This window comes from Pleurodeles waltl, chromosome 8 (genome assembly GCF_031143425.1).
Source record: "Pleurodeles waltl isolate 20211129_DDA chromosome 8, aPleWal1.hap1.20221129, whole genome shotgun sequence".
NCBI lineage: Eukaryota > Metazoa > Chordata > Amphibia > Caudata > Salamandridae > Pleurodeles > Pleurodeles waltl.
The window spans coordinates 606,458,055-606,477,660 of record NC_090447.1 but is presented as its reverse complement, the minus strand read 5'-3'; the positions used below and the strand labels follow the sequence as shown (position 1 = coordinate 606,477,660).

At 41.9% G+C, this 19,606-nt stretch overlaps 1 protein-coding gene across 4 annotated transcripts in view; it reads right to left on the bottom strand.

Moving 5' to 3' along the window:
- SH3KBP1 (SH3 domain containing kinase binding protein 1) overlaps nt 1-19,606 on the bottom strand; it is a 1,044,962-nt gene that overhangs the window by 289,349 nt on the left and 736,007 nt on the right. For all 4 annotated transcript variants that reach the window (XM_069204692.1, XM_069204693.1, XM_069204694.1 and 1 more), the window contains one exon: nt 5,980-6,055. In XM_069204692.1, coding sequence (XP_069060793.1) covers nt 5,980-6,055 — 76 coding nt within the window. The remainder of the gene's footprint in view (nt 1-5,979; nt 6,056-19,606) is intronic.

Genomic DNA, 19,606 nt, shown 5'->3' with positions numbered 1-19,606 from the left:
CACCAAAAAAAGTAAAAAAAGAAAAGTGTTGTTTCCCACGCTTGTTTTTTTGATTGTTGAGCCCCTGAGTGGGCCAGGTCATGGGGGCATGCTTCCATTGACGTTAATGGGAGGGGGCACACACGGCCACTGCTTCCCAAGGGTGGTTTTACTACCGGGGACCACCACCTCCCCAGGGTTTATTTTGATAACAGGAGGGTGGTGTGTGCCCCCCTCCTCCGGCTTTGAAAGGCCCCGGGGACCACCACCACCACAGGGCTTGTGAATTAAAAAAGAGGGGGACCCCCTCCTACGTCCTGATAGCCACCTCCCTGGGGCAGAAAGGTAATCATAAAAAAGAGAGGGGTGCCGTACGGGTCCCCTCCCGGGCCATATTTGGCCCTAGGGATTACCAACTCCCTGGGGCATGGCCAAGTGCAAAGTGGGAGGGTGTCTGCGCGGCCCCCTCCTAGGCCATTTACAGCCCGGGGACCACCACCTCCCCGGGACCAGCCTGTGCAAATTGAAAGGAGAGGGTTATGGGGGCCCCCCTCCTGAGCCACTAATGGCCCTAAGGGCGGCCAAGCCCCCAGGGCCAGCTCCTACTATTTCCCAACCACAGGAGATAGCAGTTTGCTTTCACTTGGGGGGAGCCTTGACAGTTGCATGCACATGGTTTTGTCTGCGGACAGGCCTTGCGGCCAACCCCTGCCACTCACAGCCATAGCTGTGCATGACTTAGAGTTAGATCCATGCAGGGGTTTGGCTGCAGGACCTGGCCCAGGCTAAACCCGAGCCAAACCCCACCATATCAGGCCAAAGGACATGTGTGGCACGGGGTTGCATGCATTATTTATTAAAATCAAGAGGGGGTGTGCACAACACCCTTCACAGGCCTTATCTGAGGCCCATAGACTCAATCTCCCATGAGCCAGTATACATAATTAAAGGAGGGGGTAGGCAACCCTTATCCCTTGTCTTTTAATGGCCCCAGGAACCCCAGCTCCTGGTCCAAAGACATTATAGTGAATGGGAAGGGGCGTACAACCCTCCCTCCCCAAGCCATTGATTGTCCCCAGAGACCTCATTTACCAGGGCCCTATAGTGGTGTAGTGTCACGGGGACTGAATCCTGCAGGACACTGTAGTTCACTGTCCGAGAGACCTCAGCCAGACTTTGCCTGCTCTCTCCTGGCGCCCTGCCCGGATGGGCTGTTTCTCCCAGACTAGAGCAGAGTTACTGAACTTGCCCGGCCAACAGCACAATGAGTGATGGCTGGGGAGCTGGCAGGGGCATACAGGGCATAGTGGGTTTCCACGGCTCCCAACGATTGTGCCATATGTGGGTGCCTGGGATGGGCACAGGGGAACCCACTTTTTTTTTAAATGCTGGCTTCCGCAGGCACGCAGTCTGGGCTGGCAATGGCCGCACAGGCCCTTGAGCAGCCACACGGGCACCAAATTAGAAAAATAAAAAAACAAGTGTAGGTGCCCAGGTGAGCGAAGGGCCACTCAAAAATTTGTTTAAAAAGCTAAAGAAAGAAGAATAAATGAGCAGCAGCAGCTGCTCATTTTCTATTCCCTGCACACTTCAATTCTCTAGGGGGGTTTTGAAATTAGATTTTTTCTTTTTGGTGGTGGCCCTAGAAGAAGCAGGGATGCCAACAACCAATTTTTGTAATGTTGTGGGGGGCTGCAGGGAGTGAAAAATAAAACAAAACACAGTAAGTCTTCTGGGTCAGCCCACTGGGGCAGGATTGCGCTTTCAGTTTGTTCTCATTTGGAATTCAATAAGTGGTTGTTTTTTATGACATTTATAGTTTATGTATTCTGATTATGATAATTCATTAAACCACCATAGCATTTTAGATGTTGTATATGGGATTCTGTGATTCCAGTAGTAGCTAATGAATTTGTGATGCATGGTAGCAGACATGTTCCAGTATGGCTGCCACAGCAGCTCTGGGTTTAACACTTTTTTTAGTATGGTCCGTCATTTATGTTGACAACCTGAATATAAGTGTGCACAAGATGGTTTTATGTTTTACTGTAAACAAGGCTACGGCTGAAACGCGTAGATGTGAATGCCATAATACTATTTATATATTAAACTATATTTTGCAGTGCCACGGAGTCCGGACTCCTCTTCACGTTAAGGAGGTTATATATATATATCTTGTATATATATATATATATATATATATATATATATATATATATATATATATATATATATATATATATATATATATATATTTAACATGAGCCCCCACCATGCACTGCTTCTGACCTCCATGTGTTCTGGATGTTGGTGGCCTCCTGCAGCAGTTGTGAACAGAGACTGACAAAAGCTCAGGATTTGCAGCCAACCCTTACTGTGTGCAGCCAAGGCATGCCCAGCAGGAAGTTGGCTCCTCGCAGAGCGTTGGGGCAGGGCCCGGCAACAGACTAAGCACTGCAGGCATTCCCTTTGTGTGCAGACAAAGACCATGCACAGCAGGGGTTGGCTATCTATGGCGGGTTGGAATGGCCTCTTGCTCCTTCACTCACCCTATCTCAGCCCAACTCACATGCTAAAAAAACAACAACATATAGTAACATTTTGTTTATATCAGTAAAGGCGGTTCTAAAAATATATATTTTTTTCGTTTTTTGAAAAGGCATAGTTTTTTGTTCACACTTTTTTGAGGAGAAAAACAACTAGGTTTAAATCAATAGCTAAATAATATTTTTTACCAGTCTTCTGGTGTAGGAAAACTCAACTTTGTCTCTTCTGTGTCCCTCTTTTTCCGTAAGCACTGAACTGCTCTTCTTGCCAAGCATTATTCCAAAGTCCATTTGCAGTTAGGCTGGTCTCCAAACAGTTGGTTGCATGGCCTAGCCATAATCCAGCCCTTGTGGCAGGCTCGGTTCAAGAGGGGGGACCAATTGGGCCATGCGCTCCCAAGATAACTCTGTGGGCCACCCAAGGCCCTTTTCACAAACAAGAAATGTTCTTTTTCTGAACGAAAAAAAATCACATGGGCCTGCAGTCTCCTATCAAACCCTAATTCTGTAACTTTCATGTATAACACCATGCCTAGGGCTACTTAGAGTGCCTGGAGACTGGGATGAGGTCACAGGAATAGCATCTATTATTTTGGAGATGTAAACAGAAGGGATACCAGAGACACACCACAATATTGCGATCACAAGCTCCTGTCACACAGTAATAAAGAGATTAAAACAATTTATAGCCTAAACAATGTGAAGAATGTCATTGCAAGGAAAGTAAGTGAAAATGTGTGTACAATCAGGATATAGATTAGCAGTAATTTGTTTGATTTTTGTTCTGTTGTGACACTATTTCTAACTTATGGCAAGGGCTACTGGAAACCAAATTATGACGCTGGGTTGACTAAATTATACTGTAAAAAAGGCAGATTGGCGTAAAATAGAACATTTTGTGATAGTATTACTTAATTAATTTTTTCATTTTTACACGTTAACACTGTTTTGGTTATACATCGTTAGTACCAATTTAACAACGAAATACAGTAGTAGGCAACTGAAAGGTGACCAGTCCGTTTTTAGTGCCTTTTAATCCTTTTAGGCTAGAAACAAATGTTTTGTTAAAATCTGCAAAGTATACAGCAGATAATGGATTATGTGATCAATGTAGCAAATCCATAAGGGTGCGGAATAACCCCCAGCATTGAATTATTCCACTGGCCCTGCTAATGACACTAAATTAAGCAAAAAACACTGACAGTGGCAAAGTTTTGACTCGTCTTGAGTGAAAATACGTTCACATTTCATTAATACAACAGAGATATTGGATGTAGAGAAGCAGTACAAGTGAATTTTGTGGTTACTTCTTGAAACGACTCACACCAAAGTCAACAAACAATCCAATTTCTCACAGGTTAGAAGTTATAAGTACAGTGGTCAACCTTGGAAGCTGCACTCCAGGCACAGTGAATAGATAAGTGTAGAAACCGGCCCATATTTGATGCATGGTTTTGTTTTCTTGCTTAGGTTGCCACCTTTGATCACTCTTCCAGTTATCTCACTTAGTTAAAACAAAGACATGGCCCCAGGTCTGTGTAGATATTGTGTGTGCTCATAAGTATGTACTATATGATCCAAGCCTTAATGCTGCCACTGTTCAAAATGTGGAGCACTACCACTGAAGAAAAGACACAGGGACGCAGAAATGCCAAGGCCCGATTATGGACACCCATGAACCCACACAAGCACATCCCTCATTGCTTTACATACTCAAAATCATTACCAGCGGTGAAGGGGAGGCGGACGCAAAGGGTGATGTGGAGAGTCCCGGGTGAGGTGGAGGAAGGGGAACGTGAATCGAGGAAATGAGGGGGTAACAGGTAAGAGGCTGACGGAGGATAGTGAGAAACAAGGAGAAGGATGGTAAGGGGAAGAGAAGGAAGGCGATATGGAAAGATAGGAGAGTGAACAAGAGGGAGAGGAGGACAAATACAGTGAGAAGGGTGCGGAAGAGAGAAGGGTGAGGTGAAGAGAAGGGAGTAAGGTGGAAATAGAAGGGTGAAGAGGAATGAGAGTAGGTTGATGCACAGTGAGAAGATTTCGAGGTCAATAGAGAAAGAAAGTAGGATAAGGGGGAAGAGAGGAGGGTGAGCAGAGAGAACTATGAGGGTTATGTGTAGAAAGAAGGGCAAAGCAGGGAAACAGGTGGGTAGGGTGGAGAGAGAGTAGGGTGAAGTGAAGTGAGAAGAGAGTGAGGTAGGAGAATGTAGACGGTGAGCTGAGCAGGACAGCAGGCTGAAGTTGAGAGAAAGGCGCGTGAAGTCGAGAAAAAGTATGGCAAGACAGAGAAAAAGGAGGGTGAGGTGGAGAGAGCAGAAAGAATCAAGCCAATGTGTTTAAACCTCTAAAAATACACAGCTAAAACTAGTAAACAAAAACCCAGCACCCCTGTACAAGACCATCTAACATACCCAGACCCAGCTCAATGACACCTGGGAGACTCTGGACAACCCCACTCATCTTCCAATCCTAGAGTCAGGCCTGCCTTGTGGATAACTACCACTGAGCAAGACTCAAGGCCACATTCAGTGTGGTTGGCTGCTCGTGAACATCTCAATGCAGGTCCTAGCTAATCCCCAAGCCCTGCGGCCAACCTATGCTGCACATAACAGAAAGTTGTCTGCAATGAGGATTGGGCACATCACGAGTGTTGTATATATGGCCTGGATATAGGTCAGGCCCTGTGGCCAGTATCTGCTGAGGTGAACAAGAAAGTTGCATTTCCCATTTTAAAAACCAAAGGAAACTTTTCTCTCCTCTACAGAAAACTAAACTAAACTCAGTTACATTAATTTGACCTGAAGCTAGAACTTTAGTTGACATATTTGTCAATCAATTGTAAAGTTTCTCAAAAATGTTGAAGATATACCTATCTAAATGTATTTGATACAGTTTAAGTTGTTCATTTTAAATTGGAATGATCGTTTCATTATATTATTATTATTCAAAATAATAACAGTAATTGATGATGCTTTATAATAACACATTACAGGGTTAGGGAGACTATATCGAGGCAATTGTAATAATAATGTACTTTCTTACTTACTTACCTTTAAGTTGTAGTGGTTGCCGATGTACTGGATGAAATACTATTGTAGGTCAATATATTAATGCCCTTGATATAGAGTCATACAATGTTTGCAACACACATTAGGATGAACAACACGTTCTCAATATTGCTATTAGATAACACAGACCTTAAGACACTTTGCTGAACAATTAGGTCACACCAACATCAGAGACATGCGTGTTATGTCTGCTAATCTAGATGCAGCCAAACAAATGCCAAGAGACTTCTAGATTGGGACAAGAAAATAGGATTCTTCCCACAGTGACAGCAACAGTCAGATAACACTGCACTACTGCACGTTGCTGTGAAGCCAGATGGTGCACTCTTCAACTTAATTCGAAGCAATACATATGGCATAACTTAGACTGAATTCCAACCTACTTTTCGTTCGTCCATCGACTTCCAGTTTCACTGGCTCCTGAGATGACGAAGCGGGTGGCAATTTTCTCCCAATCGTCTGAAAAAAATAATGAAAATATGGGCAATTTGTGAGATAAACTGACATCTTAATTACGTATAAGGCAACCTAGAGATGGTTTCGTCCCGAGAAAAGCACAACCTACATACAATACGCAAATCAGACATAATAAGGAGACAGTATCTGTGTAAAGGTTTTTTTTAAAGATCAGAATTTGTTATTTTAAGACAACTCATCAAAGTTAGAAATTCAGACTCTAGATGAATAATACACAACGAAAAAAAAGACATGCAACTGAAAAATGTCCTACATCACAAAATGACCTGTCAGAAAGAAAAGATAGTTAAGCTATCTAAAAAGAGTCATTCGCAGATCTTTGGGTAGGAAGTTGTTCGGATCCGCCAACAGAATGACAACACTCCCAGTTCCCTGACCTCTCAAAGAGGCTGCAGTTGAAAGGAGACAGGACACACCATCCACCAATTTCTGCGGAGGCACATTTCTGCCCTTCAGTAAAGGTGGGTTTAGGTCTTTATTTGTGTCTCAACTAGTGAAGGAAGCACAAGACAGAGAGACAACTGCAAGCCTAAGCCAACCGCCGTGTCTCTCATGATATGGAGAGCCTTCATCGCATTCCAATGAGAAGGAGGGTGCAACTCTAGGACTACACATCCACAGGAGGCTATCTTGAGAAGGAGGCATGGCATCTCAACAAAGTCCGCTAAACAATGTAAGTAGCTGTAATTGTGAATGGTTGTCATTTGCTACGATCTATATGACAATATGCAAAAAAATACAGACATCAGGTCACTCACTCTGAGCACAAGGGGCTAACCTGTGGAACTCCTATCCGTACCAGACAGGACTGAAAACTCATTCCTCCAAGGAATGTTACCATCAATGTCTTGAGTGTGTCTTTCCCAAGTGCTCTGCACTTTCCCTTGCGAATGCACATGACCATCCCAACATGTGAAAACAAGATTTCCTTTTGCTTTTATGGACAATGCCATGGATTTGGAATTGAACTGTCAGCTATAGTGCTCGCTTCTGTAAATCTGTAGTAACTACTGCTGTGTTTGTTTCAATCGCCTCTCTCCCGGATTCCTTGCAATCTGAGATGTTCTGGAACTTGATCAACAGTGCAGAGGCACCAACCCTTTCTCTAGTAGTCATCAAAACGTGGAGGTAAAACAAATGCTTATTTATAATCTTACATTGTGAAAAGCTGGACTACATTAAGTGATGCACAATGTAACAAGGCAGATGACCATTGCACTGAATAAAACCGGAGGGTCAATTCCATGTCAGGAGTATTTTCCCATTTGCCAGTGGCACATGTGCTATCTGTAAATGTGCAGAGTTTTAACCACACGTGTATGGCAAATAAAACCTGGGACAAGTATTGTTAACGAACAGCATAAAATTCTGATTTGCGTTCCCTAGTATGCATTCTAGGTTGCACAAAGGCGAATTTCACTCTATTTACCACAACAATCTCACCACGCTGTAGTACTCCCATGCTAAAAATGGACTTGTTGCTCATTGTAGGGCAGAGAGAGACTTAATAGCTCAGTGGAAACTGAGAAAATATACTAATGGATAGGTAACTGAAACAAAAAGGGCATGGACTTTCCCTATTAAAAAAACAATACTGAATAACTTCCGTTTCAGAACTTCATAGGAAATAGTTGAACACCTCCCACCAAATCCAGAAGGATGGGTGCTACAGTGTAAGAGAACTCCTGCAATTAGTTGCTGTTCTTCTTGCTTTTCGGTGCCATTTCTCTGCGTGACTCCAATCTCAAAAAGGTTCAGACCTTGGAATGGCATCTGCTGTGTAGTGCTTATGAACGTAGAGAAGTACACAACCCAAAGAGGATGGGATTGTGTCTGTTTTCCATAGCAATCATTCCACTCCCTTTGTCACCTCCCCCCCTCCCCAAGACCAGGTGGCCAAAGAGAAAACTCTGGGAATCATGTGCAAGAAGATGGGCGACGGTGTAACTCTTGCATCTCGGATCATTTCAGTACATAAATGATAAATGAATGCCACAGAGCAACTCAGGGTCCAGAGCGTCAGCAGAGCCATAATATGCGTCTGCTCGGTCTTCTAGTGCAAAGATTCCAATAACATTAGTCTCTAATGACTGACCCTATTAGAGCTGTATGAGGAGCCAAGTTACAGAGGGAACCAGGAGAGTGGCATGGAAAGTTCCCAAAACTCATTGCTTCTTCAGAAGGAGAGATACTATTCAAAGACTCTATCTGTTTCATAGGGGGTCTGGGGATGGTGGGGAGCAAGTGCTCTTTGACTCTCAAAACATTTTAAGTGTGAAATGTTTTGGGGACTGGTACTGCTCGGAGACAGATCAGCAACTGTGACAGTTGTGTAGTCTCTCTGTCAGAAAAGTTCAAGCAACTCACTGATTTAGAGAAATGTGAGCCAGACGTTATTGCTTGTGCACAGTGGACACTTAACCCCATTCTGATTGTCCACGGATTATTCGACCAGTTAAAAGTATTAGCTGGGCCAAGTTAAAGGTCTTGTTGATGTGTCACTGCACAGTGACTAACTAGCAACAAGTGACTTACCCCTTGCCTTCTTTAGGAGAACCCCTTAATCTTTTACTCTCCTTTTCTTCTTTTTGATTATTTATTTCATTCCCTAGTCTTTGTCTGCTCATGAAGATGGTCTTATCTCCCTTTTTGAAGCTATGTTGTGCTTCTGTCTTTCTTTACCTACGACATTATTATCTCTAAGCCTACTACCTATCATTAATGGTCATGTCTGCTTGTTTATATCTCTATATTTCTTTGTTGTTTGCTGTGCGTAGAAGATGGACCCACTGGCACTTGTACAAAACAAATAAATGACACAATACACAACAATACTACTCGAAGTAGTGGACCTTTCATAGGAATTGAAAAACAATATCTAATCCCTCAGTCTGATTAATTTTTGCCTCTATCCATTTTTAGCACCAGGAAACTGCTTTATCGCAGTTACCTCTAGCAATGGTTTGCAAAACAAACTTAACAAGTGTAATGCCCACAAATGTGATCTACTGCTGTGGTGTGTGTGTTGCTTTACTTTGGAGGCGTTCACACATTATGCACTATACCATTTATATGGCTTTGCAAAGCTGTCAAAGGTTCAGGTCTCTTCCAAATTGGTTTCTGAAGAATTCAATGTAAACTATGGGCCTTATGTAGAGTGTGGCAGCTGCGGGGCATCAACTAAACATCGGGGGATGACCCTTCAGTCATATGCACTCCAAATGGGGTGGACAAGACATCCATCACTTTTTGGCATATGTTCCATATCCACCAAACTCCAAGAAAGGCCCTAAGAGTCTGGCTCAGTTGCTGATGTTGATGCAAGTACTACCTATTTGTCTGTATCCAGGTAAAGTCATGGTAGTTGATATGTGTCACTATGAACTGGACGTCTGATCATTTGGGAGTGTCTTCACTAAGTTGTTTATGCTTCCCTAAATAGAACCGATACCAAAAGATATTTTACCTTGAGGTTCTTCCTACTGCCAAAAAACAAATACATTTTCACAAAATACAGAGGCGCAGGTACCGCAGGTGAGCACAAGTAAGCAAGTCATTCACCGTGCTGGTACCGCTGGAACTGGTATATCATCTACCATGACAACACAAGAAACAAATAAAACGTGGATTCTATTTTAAAATGAATGTCATCGGTCAGTAGTATTCTTTTAAAGCCTTATGGCCCATTGCCCCGGGCTATGCTGGTCATTAAAGGATTTCGGCTGAGGCCTTTAACAAGGGAGCAGGCTTTTAATGACCGGTATAGGCGGCTATGGTGGGCTATAAGGCTATTAGAACATTCCACCCCTAGATGGCAGAATGTTCTAATTAGTAAATCAAAGGCCTCACAGAGCCTGAGGGGGGTTCAAATCTCCCGATGCTCCATGGGGCCTTTGTTCACAGCTATTGCTGTGAACAACGAACATTGGAATGTTGAAGCTCTGGGTTTATACCAGCCATTAGAAGCCCAGAACTACTCCATTGTCTTCAATGGAGCACTCAACATTCCAGTATTCTAATGTAGCCTTAGAACCCGCCGCAGCAGCGGGTTCTAAGGCTATTAGAACATTCTGCCACTAGAGGGCAGAATGTTCTAACAAATTAAACAAATTCCTCACTACACCCGAGGGGATTAAAATCTTCTCAGGCTCCATGAGGCTTTGTTCACAGCTGTTGCTGTGAACAAAGAATATTGGAATGTTGACGCTCCGGGCTTTTACCAGCCAGTAAAAGCCCGGAGCACTCCATTGTCTGCAATGGAGCCCGCCAACATTCCAATGTTCTAATAAGTAATAGCACACATGACCCTGCATTCACCAAAAAAAGTGGAGTCTATTTGAAACAATAAATAACAAAACAGTAAACTATTTAAATGAACTAGTATGTGCCACAGTTGCACATCTTCAAGTGGAAAACAAACTCCAATTCCAAAAACAAAATCAGAGCACACTGTTTCACTGAGCATGCCAAATGGTGGTTTCAGATGCACTCTGTTTCCTGAAGGGTCGGGGGATTGTGATACAGGTAGAATTGGTTTAGCCAGACCACGTTTGATCATGGCAGAGAAAGTTGTGACTAAATTTACATAATGCCATTATCTCAAATTTAATTTCGCACCATACATTTACTTTTTGGAAGTATCAGGAAATGTAGTGAAAATCTATGCAATTTGGCAGAATTCATGTCCAGTACTACCATTTCCAAGAAGAGCTGGTTTATTTAGTCTCCGTTGCCCAAGATTTCTGGAGAAGATCAGAAGTAGTGAATGCGAACCAATCAGGAAGAGACCCAGAATTATGGAAGACATGCGTTGTCTCTTTTTAGAAATAGAAACTCATTTACACCAGGAAATTTGGAATAAGCATGCAGGTGAAAGAGAAAAAGACCACCTTTAATATGCTGTAAACCAATAAAAATTCAATAATGACGAGCTATATCAGCCACGACCTCACGTTTTAAGTAAGCTGGAGAACCTAAGGCCCACAGCTAAGGTTGTAATATGATTTAGCAACATTTAATTAGTAAATATCAGCCCTACAATTACTCCAATCACAATATTTGATGCCAGGACATTTACATTTCCTTAAATTAGATTTGTAGGCTCTGCTGTATAATTTTGTTGGTCCTTTTTCCCTCCTGTCGGTCACCATTTACACGCTTGGGTAGACAGATTCTGCTAACTGAAAATAATATTCAAACTGATGGGGCGTCTGACTTCTTTCACATTTCCTCATATTAATGTTCTCAGTCATCTGTCACATGTGTGGCTAACATGCATGTCAGTGCACAGCATAACACCACTGGCTTACTCGTGTATGGTATATCAGACAAACCTAAAAGTACACCGTAGAAAAACAGACATGTGATAGTAGCACTGGGATACGCCAGTGTGAAAATATTATTATAATATTCGTAAACTAATCCAGAGTGTTATGTGGGCAAATATATCATCAAGGTAATCTTAAAATCTGTTTCTCCCTTCCAAGGTCCCTGCGAGTCACAGATGGCCTACAGCATGCGTCAACAAGACACAGAGTCCCCTACCTCTGGCAAGTCTTGGTATGAATGAGGAGGGCACACAAACTGGGCCCCAACCAGCAAATATGCGAATTGCGCAGGTCCTCAAATTTGGGTAAGTTTGATAAATCAACCTAACTGTGTAAAAAGGCATCAAAACCCTACATTCTGCTGATCAACTAGTGGAACCGCAACTGGTCAATATTGTTGTTGCTGTAGAGAAATTACAATAACCATCTGGTGTCCCATACAATCCATTAACCTCTTTTTTTAATACGTTTAGATTTACAAAATAAAAACAAAGCAATACAGAATAAAAAACTGAGTTATATTAGGCATGTGTATTGATTCAGAGAGAAGTGCAGCATAAGCAGAGTAGCATATAAGCATAGATAGTAGGACAAATACGGCATATTATTCAAATTTATGTTAACAGTCATCACCACTCCTGCGAACAAAACTGTACTTTTCCCTTTCAAGTTCGGGTTTGAAGGACACTGAAAGTAGCTCAGGCACCTGCGGACCAAGAGGCAAAATAATTTCAAAGCAGGGACCAGATGTCCTTAGCTCTACTAAGATGTGTAGTCCTTGGGAAGATGTGTTGCAAAGAATGACCAGGTAGTGAGACATTACTGTCCAGCAGTGGTTAATTTGTAAATAAAAACGTGCCAGTGCCCAAAGCTCTCCTCTGAAACACGTGGCTGCTGCACTTAACTGTGCAAGCACGGAATACGGAGGCAGCGCAATCCTGAAGCCACCTCAGGCCTCTTTAATCCATTTACATCCACTCCCTGTCCCTTCAACTCACTCTTGCAGCCTTCCGCTTTCTCCCATTGTGACACTTTTTCGCTTTTCTCTTCCTCCGTCTTTCCCAAATGTCGTTTGCTCAAAGTAAATGCTTCAGGCAGAAAAATAAGTCCCGGCCCTCAAAAATAAGTGTTGGTGCCTCGCACCGGAAACCACTGGCTCAAATTAAGCACTGCTGTCCAGTCCCAACTCATACATACGCCCACATATACACAGCTGGAGGCTATTTTTGCTTAACAAGAAGTCGAACCTGAAGGGATGTTTTGGATATAAATATGAATATTCCCTACAGGTATAAGATACTACACATTTCTCTTCATAGTGACATTTGCCCTGGTGGTTCTGTGTCCCTCTTTGCCAGATTTATAAGATATCTAGACACGAAGGTTGGAGGATTGGAGCACATTTTATCCAGTATAAAAAAAGATGCTACTGCATCCATCTCTTGTCCCCATGTCCTGCTTCCCACTCACCAGACAGCATCTAACGTCAGTCTCTCCTCACTCCACTAAGGATATTATTATAAGATACAGACAAAGGGGGATAGTGGGCGGGTCATCTTAAGCAAAGGAATCATATGGCTGCCAGTACAAGAGTCAGTAGGATGCAAGAGACTCCCATCTAATGTACGCATCCGAAGATTGTAATAGCATTCTCATCTTTTATATGGAGATGCAGGAGGAAGCATTATACTTCAGAGGAGTATCCAAATAACTTCCTTTGCAAGGCCTGACCAAAGTGGACATCGGATCTTGAGCTGACTGCCATGGCATAGTTTCTGCACAAGACACATACACCAACACCCTTGTGGCCTCTATGCAGACTGGATTCAGAGGAGAATGGTTTGAAACGTGATGGTAATTTAATTTGCATTGGTTCTTACAGCAAGGTCTTATGTTGAATACACACGGATATGTAGTTTCCTTGATTATTTGAAGTTTACTTCTTTCACAGGACCCATACAAATGCCAACATTGATTCACATCATCTCCCTCCGGTGGCTTCCTCCCAATTCCCTCTGTTTAGAATACCACATTTTCTACAACATTCTACACTCTTCTCATGAGGTTTCATGAGGAGATAGTGGCACACGCTATCCTCCCTCTTAAATAATAACATTACCCAGTTGTGGCTAGTGGAATTTGAAAGAGGTGGGGCGTAAAACAAACAACTTATGCACAAGAAATCCTAGGTCCTCATTTAAACGAACAACTTCCTGCAAAAACAATCACGAGAGGTGTTTTCCTCTTTCAGAATGCAGCACACATAGAAAGAGGAAAAATGGGGAGAAATAAAGATTTTTCTCCCCATTGGGTCACTGATTGTAAATCTGGGAGTGCGTCAGATTCCTTTGGGTTCCATGGGTGTTGTGTGGGAACACCCCAAGCAACAACCATGGTACACCCCTTTCACGTAGTATTATGAGTGAAAGGGGGCAATATTTACAAGGCTATGAAAAGCCATGCAAGGTGGCTTTGTGTGTCCTTGTATATATGGGTTGGCACACTGTGCCACTGGAGCAAAACAAAATGACGCTAAGTGGCGCAGTGTGCTTCTAGGGCCTCGTAAATGAGGCCCCTAGTATTCAATACAGTTCCTCCACTCCCCGAAAAAATTAGTAAGAAGTGTCATACGTAGATGTAATTTTCAGCACTATTTTTTGATTAATGTATTCAAAAATAATGTTATTATATATTTTTATAAAGTAAAACTCATTAAACGTTGTGTTTTTTACTTGTTGTTTGTTTAGCACATTACTCCTGTACAGGGCATCCTTTAAATTGAGTGCATGGATGTCACAATTAGGAGCTGCGCTCTGGAGTTGAGGCCAACACAAGTGCCAGTTCCTAAGAGTGTCTGTCACTGAGGCAAAAGCATGCTCAGAATACATGGTCATCGAATTTTTGTCCTCACTGCAAAGCACACAGGGAAATAGTCATCTGCATTCCAATTGCAATTGTATTTCTGTGAAAGAGCTCATAATGGAAGCATAAAGTTGCCAAAACCTTATTAAAACATCAGTCACTGCTGCGCATTGCCACCTGACTAAGTGACCTGACCTGCAAGTTAACACATACACCGCTTAATATTTAACAAAGATTAGGTAGCTGTCATTTTCTGATTGTGACCTGAGTCTTGCTGCTTGCTCTTCGTGTATAAGGTGACGAGAAGTAGTCAGGGTCTATTTCTGCTCTGCGAGTACCCTCTTTGAGCTTTACAGCAAGCAGTCAGCTTGCTTTTATCATGCAGATCACGTTGTGGACAGCCAGCCTCGTGTGCACCACAATCCTTTCCCAGCTACTCCCAGAATGAGATGGGGCCATGGAGGCTTGTTTCCACCCACCCTGTGACGAAGGGCTGCAGTGCTACACAGCCTTGCTGATTGACAGCCTGCTTTGGATACCCAGGGCTTATGCTTAAAGCGCCCAGGCTGTTTTCGTTGACCGAGGCTTCAGTGCGTCATAAGAGGCAGTACCTTACAGTGTTGTAGGCTGCCAGAGGCCAGGGCTGAGATCAGGTAAGCCCTATAAATCCTGCGATGGCCAGCACATGCGCTGCAGCACATGAGTCTTTAAAAAATGCCTGGTTTTGCTTGACCCTTGCGCTGAGCGAGGGTCACACTGTTTGAAGTTTTCATGAATTCAATTAAATATTTTTTGATGCAGAAATTGAAGCTGGGACGGGGCCCTGCCGCCCTAATCAACAAACCGCCACTGACATTACCAATCCATTCCTAACTTAAAATATGATTATACAAATTTAAATTACAAAATCTTAACGGTGCTGTTTCATTTACATCAATTCCCGAACTATCATTATTGCCTTGATTATATAATGGCTGAAGATTATTCAAAGATTTATTATTCACTTGTAAATCGTCTATCCACTCATTGGATTTAAAAACTCACTCTTCCCTTTAAACAATGCTAATCTTTTAGCATGCCCCACTCTCCCATCACTTAACGAACTGAATTACATAAAATCTTAATTACCTTTAAAGGTGTGGAATGTTTGCTTCCTCCCTTCTGCACGTCTTCCTTTCTTAACTTTCACCGTATCCTCTACTTTGAGATCAACTTTCTTTATTCCGTGTGCCAAATCGTACCTCTTTTCATGCTTAACCTGACCTTGTTCCATGCATTCTCTCAATCTCTTAGGGGACCATGATACTTTCTTGATGTTTACTAACCATCCCATACTACCTTTGGTACATGGACATTTCCCTCTCATTAATTCAAAGAGACTATGTTCAGTTATTTCACATTTGGTCATTCTATACGTCCCAACTGTGTTCCTCAATTCATCTTCCCAATCTAAGTCATTACTGTTGGATAATTCTATACTTCCTTTAATTACTCTGTTAAATCTCTCAATGTTACTATTTCTTTCGGGATGATATAAAGATGTAGCTTTATGTTCTATCGCAGTTTTTCTTATGAAGTTGCTGAACATATCTGAGGCGAACTGTGTTCCATTATCCGAAACTATGATATTCAGAAGCTCTTCACGGATAAATACATCCTTCAAAAAATCTACTACAGTTTCTGAATCAGCTTTACGCACTATTTTGTATTCCGGCCATTTGGAAAAATGATCTACCACTACTAAGGCCAATGTGGAAACAACATCCTTATTTTGCACTGGTCCAAAAATATCTACCCCAATCATTTCCCACTGCATCTTTGGAATTCCTATGGGATGTAATGGAGGTTTAAAAGTAACCATAGTTTTGTCAGAATTGGTACATTGAGAGCATTCTCTTACTGTTCTCTCTACAGCTTTATCTGTACCTGGCCACCAATACATTTGCTTATCTCTACTCTTGGTTTTTATGATGCCTAGATGGCCTTCATGACACTAATATAATACTTTATCCCTCAACTCCTTAGGTGGAATAAATATCCCTCCTCTTAATAAAACATTTTCTTCTGCAGATAATTCAGTTCTTACCTCCCAGAAAGGAATTAATTCTCCCTGTACCAGCCTTCCCTAATATATATTTTTACAATATTTAAGATGCTATCTTGTGTGAGTGAATTAGACCATTCTTCTTGCGCTGTAGCTTGTAAGTCTTCTGAATTTATCGTAGCTAGTAAGTACTCTTCCCATTCATTTCTCTCTGAATCTTCCATAGGTAAGGTAATCTACTTTAAAAATCTGCAATTATGTTGCTTGCATCTGGAACATTCTTTACCTCATAAATGAAATCTAGTTATTGCATGGATAGCCTACTTATTCTTGGAGGTACGTTGTACCCACAATCTGTCCCACAAGTTCGGGTGGTTGCAATGCATAATTACTTGATCACGTATCAATTCTTTTTAAAATATCCCAAACCTGAAAGACATTGCCATTTTCCTTAACGTCGCTACATAGCCCTCAATTGTCTCATCAGGACCTTGTTTCCTAGGATAAGTTATATTGATCAATTGCTATGCATACAGTGGGTGCGAAGTACGCATCTACATCTGCTAATGCGTTCGTAAAGACATCTCCTTCATCCCCCGAGCGTGGCTTATTCTCCATCTGGTTGTATATCTTCTGACCTCCAGGACGTACACAACGTAACAGAATTTTCTTCTTTTTTTCTGGTGACATGTCTTCAAATGTCTCAATGTAATTAAAAAAATAATATTTCCACTCCTCCCATTTTAAATTATTAGGAGCATCTTCTTTTACATGAATAATTGTGGAGTTGACAAATTCATGGTTGTCATTTACAATTAGTACAATTATTGTTGTAGTTCAGTTCAATAAATATGTTTTTTTTATTTATAAACAGGTGTGCACATCACTGTGTGCTGGAAACATCATCTATGTAAATATATATTGCTTACAAAAAAGGTGTGCTTATCACCGATAGTGAATTTTGAAAATGGTGAAGGCACACGTGTGCCTGTCACTGATATCCAGTTGCAATAGTTTTTATTATTTTTTTCTGTTTTACTGGTGTAACTGTCACCAAATGCAGGCTTCGAAAATAAATGTTCCTGCAAACGCTCTTCATTTAGAGCGATAACTCAAGCAATAAGATTGCAAATGCAGCTCAATTCAAAATGTCCACCACGTGAACATGCGTCGTTACGCTAAGTGAGCGTGCGTCTTTACATAGGAGAGATCCTGAAGACCCTTATGACGAGGGCACGCAGAATACCATGGAGCAGAGAGAGGCGCGTGTGGTGAAGCCTCCCACTGAATTTTAAATGATGTAAACGTTGGAATTAAGAAATAAACATGCCAATTACATGTTTCATATGAAACTGCGCGCTGAATTAATGTCTGAAAGTGTGATAAACATCTGAACGTGCAATAACAGTCTTGTACAGTGATAAAATCTTACTGGTGACCAACAGGCTCGGAATTGGTCCTGCGCCTGCGTCGCCAATATTGTTATGTTGAATATGCATGGATACATAGTCTCCTTGATTACTAGAAGTTTATTTCTTGCTCAGGACCAATGCAAATCCCAACGCTGTTTCACGTCCTCTCCCTCCAGTGGCTTCCTCATAATTCCCTGCGTTTAGAATACCACAACATTTTCTTCAACATTCTACACTCTACTCTAACTGTGAGAGGCTTCACGAGCAATCAGTGGCACGTAAAGCTTCACAAGAAGTCAGTGGCACATGGAGATATAACACTAGGCTAAACATTTGGTTGCTTGGGGAAATGTTGTCATGCTTGTAACGTTTCAGGATGCTGGAATTGATCAAGCAATGGAGGCTCTTGGTGGATCATCGCCAGGTAACAGACTAGTTTAGGTGGAAAAAAGCCTGTTTGACTCTCCTAATATCTTTTTCTGCACAACTTAATCTGTGAGGCCTTCTGACTGCAATGAAGAGGTACTTGAAAAAAAAACATGTAGAACAATTTCCTTGTTTACATGAAGTTTTCATTAAAACTTTGGTACGACGAAGGATAGTCACTTAAAACAAATGTCATTCAGTTAACAGCCATTATCTAGTTCATGAGAATATAGTGATTGAAATTGACTTATTTGTTGTGCTTAAATAAGTGCCAACGAAGTGTGTAAAAGAGACAATTTGAATGCCACTGAAGACCATGAGCAAGCATGGCTTTTAAGAATTAAACAAAAAAACAGAAAAAAAGCAAAAACAAGTACAAATCCTAAACTGTCAAGCCACGTACTTGGAGGATTCTTGAGGAGGAGTCCTTCAATATGCGTCTTGACCACAAAGTTACAGAGTGAGAAACTTTGATCAGCAGAGTTACTGTGTGCTCCAACACTGGGCAAGTAAGAAATGTTCAATTCAACTTGGATACCTAAACTTTCCAGGTGTAAGCGATAAAAATAACACAACTGACGCAGAAGACGGGGAGGCAATATATTTGAAAATCCTGATGGCTGCATCAAGGCCATTTGCTCCTGTACTGATGCCTTGTTAAACAGTGCTGAAGTGTGAGAACAATCTCAGGTAGTAAATGGAATGCTCTAGGTGACCATGCAACCTCGCTACTATTCCTAGGGATGAATGATTAGCTATGATTCCCAAATCCCTAATACCTGCACAAATTACAAGCCTGTGGCATTCTGACCTTCTGTGGAACTTTGCAAATGATATCAGTTGTGGTGGTTACATAAAGGAACATTTCTCTCCTATTGAGATGCAGATTTTCACAAAAGAACCCTACCTGTGAACTTTCCAGATGGATCGTGAGATCACGGTTTTGTTTGTGCCACATTGATGGCTGCACATCCTGATGGAGCTTCATTTGTAAGTGAGAAGAATGCGAGTGGATTTGTTTGCCTGCATATGCATGTGTGCTGAGCACACTCATTTGTCTGTGTGTGTAACTATACCACAGATCAAATCATTGATTAGGATTTTCTTGCTTATGAGCCAATCTCAAGGCACTATTGCTAGGAGACCTAGTTATGGGTATTTTTCATCACTGTACTTATGGATATACATCATGGTGGCAAGGTCCTTCTTAACAAGGTCCTGATGTATTCAAAGCCAAGCCACAAGTTGTCACGCCAGAGCAATATAGTACAGAATTAATCATTACGAGGCTAACTTTTCAAGCCCAAGTCATACAATGGAAAGAATTTTGATTCTGATTCTGAACATCTGCCAACTTGGACTAAATGTACTTGTTGTGGCAGCAACAATGGCATTGGTGTTTGCCAGGCGAAAGTGTATGTTGTAACATATCTACTTTCTAAGAACAGCCAGAGGCTTCATA